This window comes from Bos grunniens, chromosome 8, assembly GCF_055505025.1.
Source record: "Bos grunniens cultivar Pamir isolate PY7600 chromosome 8, Bosgru_T2T1.0, whole genome shotgun sequence".
Lineage (NCBI taxonomy): Eukaryota > Metazoa > Chordata > Mammalia > Artiodactyla > Bovidae > Bos > Bos grunniens.
In genome coordinates, this window is record NC_141172.1 from 103292276 (window position 1) to 103301420 (window position 9145).

General features: G+C 51.4%; 1 protein-coding gene across 7 annotated transcripts in view; it reads right to left on the reverse strand.

The window, feature by feature from the left end:
- The window catches only part of WHRN (whirlin), a 91989-nt gene extending 83914 nt beyond the window's left edge, over positions 1 to 8075 (reverse strand). For 5 of the 7 annotated variants that reach the window (XM_086413866.1, XM_086413864.1, XM_086413872.1 and 2 more), the window contains exon 1: positions 6627 to 8024. In XM_086413866.1, coding sequence (XP_086269992.1) covers positions 6627 to 7244 — 618 coding nt within the window. In that variant the 5' untranslated portion in view covers positions 7245 to 8024. Of the gene's footprint in view, positions 1 to 6626 lie in introns of all 7 variants that reach the window. The other 2 variants (XM_086413865.1, XM_086413863.1) reach the window with 1 other exon arrangement.
- Between the last annotated feature and the right edge of the window lie 1070 nt (positions 8076 to 9145).

A 9145-nucleotide genomic window follows, 5' to 3' on the forward strand; every position in this document is an offset into this window, starting at 1 on the left:
TGAGTGAGCAATGCAGATCAAATTTCGGTTCTCACAGAGCTTACGCACAGGGGGGAAAGCAGACGATAAACAGTTAAAATGTCCTTCTAGTAGTGACAAGTGTGCTGAAGGAAACTGAAGCAGGTTATGAGGATGGATGCGGGGGAGTGCGGGAGCGGGCGATGCCTTTGGAGAGGGTGGCAGGGAGGCAGAGGCAGGCCGGCATCACAGCTCTTAAAACACTTGGTGTCCTGTGCCAATGAGTAGTTCCAAGTCTCCCTCATGACTCCCTGAGGGCACAGGCTGTATACATTCATCTCTGATTTCCAAGTACCAGCCTGGGTGCAGTAAGCGCTGTTCAGAGCGCCTGTGGACAAAAGACTGTGCCTGAAGACAGGAGGACTAAAACATGCTGCTTTCTCTGGACGTGTGAGCATCAGACTCCCCACTTGGTCGAATGAAGCCTTTGAAAGACACCCTGAATGTCAGGCACAAAATGTGCCTTTTGCCTGCCTTCCAGCAGGGGGCTGGCACTGCCTTCTATGCGGATGGCTGTTTAACCCTAGGGCTGAGTTCCAGGGTAGGGAGGTAAGGAAAAAGGGCCACTGAAGTCCTGATCCCATTGGTGACTCCAGCCTAGTCAGTTTTACCTCCTTGAGCACCAGGCTCCCGACTTCCCTGCCTCCCCTGGGAGGCAGAAAGCATGAAGCAGTGTAGGCACACACTAAGCCTCTTCTCTTCCCGACAGAGTTCCGGTGATGCAAAGTTAAAATACAAGCCCCAGGGGGCTACCTCCTGCAGTGACGCCAGGAGTGCAGGGAGTGGAATGCAGAGTCTGTTTCCTGCTCTTTGCGCCCTTTCCATCCGCCCTGCTGGAAAAGTAAAATGGCAATGTCTGCAGCCCAGGAATCTTGAAAAGGTGGCCCCCACCCTGGGGGGCGCAATTAGAAGTCCTTGTGAGCTCTACATTAACAGCAAGAAACTGATGTTTCTTGCTTGGGGGTTTTTAAAGAAACAGAAAGAAAAAGAATTGGCTTTGAAAGATCTGTATTGCAGCCTCCAGCTACCTCTAGCCATGAAATGCCATTCTTCCCATCAGAGCCTCTGGTCTGGAGTCCCTAAACGGTGGACACCAGACGCTGTCCTTCCAGGTCATCAAAGAACCTTGCGGGAAAGCCAGTTGGAGCCTAATCCCCATGGATGACTGCTTCAGTGCAAAGCCCTCTGAAGGACGGCGGGAGGATTACGGCTCGGAGAAGCTTGTGTGCGGTGAGCACGAGCAGACAGGCAGGCGAGGGGCTGCGAGCGTTTGACAGGTGCATACAGGCTGTGTGCCGTGTGGCTTGAGGCAGGCAGAGGTGGGAGGCAAGAACACGGACAGAATCCAATTGGTCGAGGGTTAAAGGATCATACTTATCTTTGCAGCTCCATCCACACGATGAATCTGTGGCAGGTAATAAACATTGCCGTTGGTCGGGAGGGGGTGGGGTGACAGAGAAACAAGAAGCTGGCGCTGGAGTGATTACTATATCTCTTTCCTGTCCAGCTTAAGTCAGGAGGCAGGAATCGTCTACTATAAAAATAACAATTCTGAAAAAAAAAGTGTTCTCTTCTACCTTGCAAAATGTTTCTTTGATTTGAACAGTAAATAACCAGTTGAAAGGCACCATCATTTTCTAAAGCCTTCAGGATCTACTTAAGCCAAATAAATACATAAGGTTAAATTAAAGAAATGGACTCTCCCAAGGTACTGCATCACACTCTGGATCCAGCAAGCAAACATCTATTCAATAAAGGTTTTATTAATAGTGAGCTTTCAACATGTCATGGCTGGCAGGACTCAGAGGACCCAAGAATGAATGCAGGGCCAAAGGAAAGTCTGTGTGTCCCCATGAACACATTAGCCAGGGTTTTCCAAACTGGAAGACAGGAATGAGATAGGGAAGGAGCTGCGTTTCACACACCAAGTTGGAAGCAGCAATAATTTGTCATGGCTTCAGCTAACCGTGTACAATGTGAAAATGACAAATGTGTCGTTGAGAATGTGCCGGACCAAATACAATAACATATTATTATGGGCAGGTTCTCCCTGGGTTATTATGCAAAGGAAGGGGGGGTGGGCAGATTCTCCCTGGGTTATTATGCAAAGGAAGGGGGGGTGGGATAACTCTAATTAAATGAAAGGGCCAGCCCCTGCTTTAAACTTCTGGAACATTTCAAATTCTAATATGCTCCTTGGATATACCCAGCGGTGGTGGGGGGTGGAAATTCAGAGACTGTAATAAAGCTGTTTAATTTTTATCGAGATGAAACACAGGCATTCATACACACATCCCAGTAACACATAGATACCCCTCCCTTTCTACTACCCGATGAATCAGGGACTCAGAAAGCAAGCCAAGAGCGCGAGTGAATTTGATTTTGAATACTCACAGGGTGGTGCTGTGTGTGCCACAATCTAACTGTCGCTTTCTCATGTACCCTGGAATGTCACAAGGGCTAGTGTTCCTGGGCTGAGGAGAGCGGTCAAGTTCCTATCAGCACAATGTGTAACCCACCATTTTTTTAATTTCGTAGCAGGCTACCCAAGAGTGCCAAGATTCTTGTCTCCCAATCCTTAGCCAACTTCCTTTACTCTGCCTTAAACGAAAGCAATTCCAAAAGAACAAAGAAACCCCCGCCGAATTAGACTTCTAAATGCCTTCTGGGTGGTACACATGAAGCAAACCACAGATTGTCTGGCTGGAAGGGACCTCGGGCAGTCCCTGGCTCATCCACCCAGGACCCAGAGAGGGTCCGTGACTGGCCCAAGGTCACACAGCAAATGTGCCGCAGAGTCCAATACAGCATCCTTGGCCTGGGGACTTCATGGCCAATTTATCAAGCATTTTTGGCTGAAAATCTTTGAAAGGTCTTCTTTTTTGTTAGTATTGGCTTGGCTCCTGTTCGTTCAAGATAGACTTCTCAAAAATCCAACGTTTCAACATAATTGCAAATAGTAAATGGCTTGCCTTATCTGCGCCTGTCACTGCTGATTTAGCAAATAGGCTTCAAGAGAGGGCTGGGAGCTTCAGCAGACAGAGGATAAAGCCCTCCTTAAATTCGCTGTAATGGTGGATACTTGATTTGTCTGACAGAGAAGTAGAAGAACCTTTGTATATTCAATCTCCTCTGTTCACTGAGAGGAGGTGACCCTCTCTGATTCATAAACTATTAAGTAACCTGATTTCTAAAATTTAATTTTCTTTTGACACGCACACACACACACACAGGTGTGCACGCGCACAATCTCTCCTTTGAGAAGCTCAGAGGATCTTTTCCCCCTTTCTACCTGCAGAAGAAAAATAAAGATTTAAGACTGAAGCCGTATTGCCTCAATAGGCAAGTGTCTACTGACAGTGAACAGAGAAGGTAAAGGTGGCATCTATTTACACACAACGGAATATTATTCAGCCACTAAAAAAGGAAATCTTGCCATTTGTGACAACACAGATGAACATGGAGGACATACTAAGTAAAACAAGCCAGACACAGAAAAATATTGTATGATTTCAATTATAAATGGAATATAAAAACGTTGAGCTCACGAAAGCAGAGAGGAGGATGGTGGTTACCAGGGTTTAGGGTTGGTGGAAAACGGGAGATATTGGTAGAAACTTCCAGTTATGAGTAGCTTCTGGGGATCTCATGCACAGCAAGGTGACCACATTTATTAATAATAATTCTAAATTGTATTCTTAAAATTTTCTAAGTGTTTACATCTTAAGTGTTCTTACCACAGAAATAAAATAACATGTAAAGTGATGGATATGTGAATTAGCTTAATTGTGGTCATCATTTTGCAATATAAAGGTGATCAAATATCCCATATTCCATTGTATACCTTAAATAACCTACTCCAGTATTCTTGCCTGGAGAATCCCATTGACAGAGGAGCGGGGCAGGCTACAGTCCATAGGGTCGCAAAGAGTCAGGACATGACTGAAGCAACTTAGCATGCAACAACACACCTTAAATATATACAGTTTTTACTTGCCAGTTAGTTACACTTCAATAAAACTGTGGGAGGAAGCAAAAAATAAATGAATACAGTTGAAGAGGACAAAGGAAAACATATCTCCTACTAAAGGCAATGTGGTATCCTGGAACAGGAAAAGGACAGAAGCAGAAACACTGATGCCATTTGAATAAAACCCGAAGTTAAAAAATCCCTACACCACAGCTTTTAAAGAGGGGCTGGCAGTGCAGAAATCCTGATTAAGGGCAGCAAACTGGGGCCTCCCAGTTTAGAGAAGCTGGGGGACTTTCAGTTAAGGGGACTCTGCACCCTGAATTTTGTGGAAATGTGTCAATAGCTGCACGTGTTCTAAACTGTCCCTGAAATCCCCGCCCATCCCGCATGCCTAGGGCTCCTGAGGCCTCCAAGATGAGGTTCCGCCTCCTCCGTTTTAAATTCCACCCATGGAAAGTCCGTCCCCCTCTCGTCCCTGGAGTTAAGGTGACACAGAGCTGCTCATTTGCCTGTTGCTTCTGAAGGGTCCAAAGGGGTGTGTTCCAGGCAGGTTACACGTCTGGCGTTGGCCGGGAGGAAGCGGGTCACCTAAGAGGATGGTGTTCCCCAGCCTGTGCAGGGAAAGTTTCAGGGACAAGGAACTGCCTGGCTCCCACTGGCTCCCACCTGTCCAAGGGCTGTTCCGCTCTGATCAACCCCTCCCTTCCTCAAGGAGAGTTCTGGAGCTTCAAAAGCTATGCCCAGTGAGTTTAGGTCTGACTCCGGAGGCAACAAGAATAAACACACTAGCGAAGGCCTGGTGCCCGGGGGCAGCAGCACTTTGGTGTAGTGGAGGGAGGTTGGGGAGAAGATGCAGGGCGCCATCGACAGATGGGGAGGGCAGAACGGAAACTCTGGAGCGTCTCCAGCCTCAGAGGCGTGGCTGAGTCTGGGGTGGGAACTGAAGGGGCACTTGGTGTTCTTAACGCCCAGGTTTCCTGAGGCCTTTCCCAAGTCTATCACCTCCTGATGATTAAGCTACCCGAGTCCTTTTAAACTGCCACTAAAATTGAATCCACGTTTATAAATGACCATTGGATCAAATATCTTTCAAGTAAAAATTTGTCATCTGGGAACTCCAGACCTTTCAGGATCAAAGGCTAATGGACTATTTCTTTTTTTAAAATACGTGGAATGTCAGATAATGGGAAGAGATGAACTGTTGGGGGGTGGGGAGGAGACAGAGAGGAGGATGTTTGCTGGAAACCCAGAGGGAGCTTTATCCTCAGTACCCCCAAGCAGTGTGAACTCGTCAGCCTTTTTTCTGGGAGCAGCAGGGAAGTTTCTAAAATCCTCAGGGGCCTCCCTGAGGGGCAGATAGGTCAGGAAGCAGAGGGAAGCCAAGGTCAGAGGATGGTTGTGCCCGGGGTGAACAGTCAGGAAATGAGCTCTAGAGGCACCTGGTCACAGGTCATTAACAGACATGGGAAACAGCCCAGGGACCTCTGCTGCCTGAGTGTTTCCCAGCAGCCTGCGGTCCCTCCGCTGGAGTCCAAACACCTGCATGGAGGGGACCAGAGACTTGGATGAGGGATGGGTGGTGAGAAGCTGGGTCAGAAGCCTGCCCAATCCCCTGGGAAGCATTTTCCTTGCAGAAGCAAACTGTGCCACTGTTCCTTTTCCCCAAAACTCTTCACTTCTTGACACAAAGGCGGGTGTGTGTGTGTGTGTGAGTGTGTGTGTGAGAGTGTGTGAGTGTGTGAGTGTGTGAGTGTGTGTGTGTGTGTGTGTGTGTGTGTGTGTGTGTGTGTGTGTGTGTGTGTTCGCGCGCATGCGCAGGGCATGCACCTGCAAAGCATCGCTGAATCCACACATAAACCAAACACTGTCCCATACTTCAACTGATTTTCAACAGCCCTGGGCGTGAGATTAGCAAACACACACAGTCCTTTAAAGAGCATGTTAAATTCCTAAGAGTTAGTTGCCATGAGGTTATTTTTCTCAATTAACAGACACAAAAAGCACAACCACTCTCCAGGGGGTGGGAGATTCATTCTTGGCATTCAGGCAAACACCCCATCAAGGCTAGGGACACTTACGGTCCAAATGGAGAACCAGAGGTTCTGAGGGACCTGTCCCAGGATACACAGCCTGGTCCGTAAACAGAAGGTCAGGCCAGACCTCAGTGGCTCACCAGCACAGCCTCCTTGGACCACTCTGGAGTTCACAAAACTTTCAGGAGCAAAAGCCTCCAGAATAATGAGAATAACAACAGCAGAAGGGGAGCTCGCCCACTGATTACTAACCATATGCCGAGCAGACACAGTACCTCTTTTAAAGCTCATAAGAATCCTTTTCCCACTCCGTGGGAATCATACCTTTGCAGGAGCGTTTGATAACGCCTGTCTCCCGCACACTAACCTTTATGCCCCATGAAGGCAGGGTCCCTGTCTTTTCGCCCATCACTATGTCCCAAGTGCCTGGTATCTATATGCTCAAAAAACCCTAGATGTTCGTGTTTTAAGGAAATACTTTTAAGAAAAACGGGGCCCAGAAAGGTCAAGCGATTTGGCTAAGGACACACAGCATGGAGTTACTACTAATATGAGGTGCTTCGCCACTCTGCCCCGAAGTCAATCCCAAATCAGAGCCCTACCTTGACGGCTTCAGCGTGGGTCACTCGGGCCAGGGATTTGTCGTTGACACGCAGAATCTGGTCCCCGACTCTCAGCCCCTCCTTCTCGGCCAGAGAGCCCGGCTCCACCAGCGACACATAGATGCCCACGCCATGCTCCGAGCCCCCGCGGATGCTGAAGCCTAAGCCCTCGTGGGCCTTGGCGCGCCGCAGGCTCACCAGGCGCACCTCCCCGGGCCCCGCGCCGTCGGGGCCGCCCCAGACGGGTTGCCTGTAGGGGGTGGTGGCGGGCAGGTAGAGGCCCTCCGCCGTATACTGGTCGAAGAGCAGCTGGTCAGAGCGCGGGATGACCAGCCGCAGCATCGGCAGCAGGCGCCGCTTGACCGGGCTGTCCAGCAGCACGCGCAGGGTGCGCACCAGGTCGAAGACGTTGCGGCGCGCGTGGTAGGCGTTCAAGCAGTGCGTGAACTGCTCCCGCTCCGCCTCGCTCAGCAGCGCGGTCAGCGCCTGGTGCAGCTGGCGCACGTTGGCAGACAGCAGTCGCAGCCCCGCGCCCCCGCTGCCGCCCGCCCCGGCCGCCGAGCCCAGCGAGCCGGTGGAGGACGAGCCCACCGACAGGCCGTCCAGCTGCGCGTTCATCTCCCCGCCGAGGCCCGGGCGGAATCGGGGCGCGCGGTGGGACACCCGCGGCACTCGCCGGCACTGGCGCGACAGCTGGATCCCGGGAGCGCGGAGATCGCGGCTGGAGTCTGGGTCTGGGAGCTGAGGATGGCGGGGTGGGGGGGCGCCGGGGGATTGCCGAGACAGGGGCTGGATCCGGGAAGACCTGGAGAAGGCTGGAGTCTAGGTTTGGAGGGCACGGAAACGGTGCCTTAATCCCGGGGCGGGATCGCGGAGACCAATGCTAGATTCCCAGGCGCGCGAAGACCGAGGGGGTCGCAAAACTGGAGTCCAGAGGACGCGGAGACAGCGGCTGGAGTCCCGGCAAGGCGGAGACGGCGGCGGGGTCCCCAGGGACAAGGAGTTGGCGGCTGGAGCCCGGAGGTCGCGGAGACTGCGGCTGGAGTCCGAGGGGACGAGGAGAGAGCAGCTACATTCTGAGGGGCACAGAGACCACGAGTGGCCAGAGCCGGGAGGAGGGGTGCAGCAAAGCCGACCGCCCCGTCACACCATACCCGGGGCTCCCCCAGCCGGGACTCCTGTTCCTCTCGGGCTGGGGGACCCCGAAGTCATAAATTGGGGTGGGGGCGCTCTAGACCCGGAGTCTCCAGGATCGCAGCCGGTGGAGCCGCGCGGACGTCCGGCAGGGGGTGCGAGGCATGTCCAAGGCAGCCCCGGGATGCAAACAGCCCGGGGACCCCTGCGCCCCTGCACCGCCCGCGCGCAGACGGAGCCGCGCGGCCGCGAGCCGGGACTTTGAGAACTGTTGAGCCGCCCGGGGCCGATCTTCCAGTGAGTTCCGACGCCGTCGCCGTCGCCGTCGCCAGCCCAGTCTAGGCCCCGCCCCTCGCCCCTCCCCCTCTCTACCCTCCCCCCCCGCCCCGCGCGGGCTCTTCAGGAAATGACGTCCCGCCTCGCGCCTGGCGGTTGCCTGGAGACGGGGTGAAACAGTCTAGCCCCAGGGAAGAAAGGGGTGAAAGTGGGGGTTAGGGGTGGGAGGAGCTCCAGGGTTGATGAGAGTTACCCCCACTTCTCCAGCAGGTGGCCGGGGGGGGGAAGGGTGTACCTCAAAAACTGTTCTCTTCCACGATCGAGGCATGGTCATCTGGATCGCTTTGGAGCAACTGGCCAGTAAGCTAATTCACAACTCTGGGGGAAAATAATCAACATCTTGCCCCTAAAATGTTAAATGCCTCAGGCTCAGTTTTCTACCTTAAAACCTTGAGGTCCCTTCTTGCACGCACTAACATTCAAGTTCATGTGTTTATACGGACGATTGTTGAGCACCTACTGTGTGCAAGAGATCTGTTTATTCAAGCATATTCGGTATCTGTGGGGTCCAACTCCAATGCAAGGCTAGATCAGACTGGACCCCTGCCCTATATTCAGTAGGTAGGAAAAACGTTTTCACAAATATAAAGTGGACAACACACACACACATGGGCATATGAAATATAAAAGCATAAAACATAAAATATTAAAGTTTTACACAAAATATTTCAAGTTCCAAATAAGGTGGGTGGATTTTATCAGTGTCAAGATCAGAGCTGTGATCTTGTCAGCATTAGGGGACACTAGGGGAAGGGCGCATGGGACCTCTGTGTATTATTCCTTACAACTGTGTGTGAATCTACAATTATCTCAAACACTTAAAAATGTGTTTTAAGAGTGTTGGGGAAAAACTATTCAGTTCCTTTCCATCCCAAGACAAATGGGAAGATTCTCCAAGGTACCCCCTCCCTCAAATATAATCTAAGGGCACTCATTCTGTCCTGACTCTTGTGCTGAGTGCTGGAGACTCTAGTTAAAAAGATGAAATCTATTACCTCAAGGAGGTTATCGTCTAGCAGGGGAGAAAGCCCACATAAATAAATAAAGTT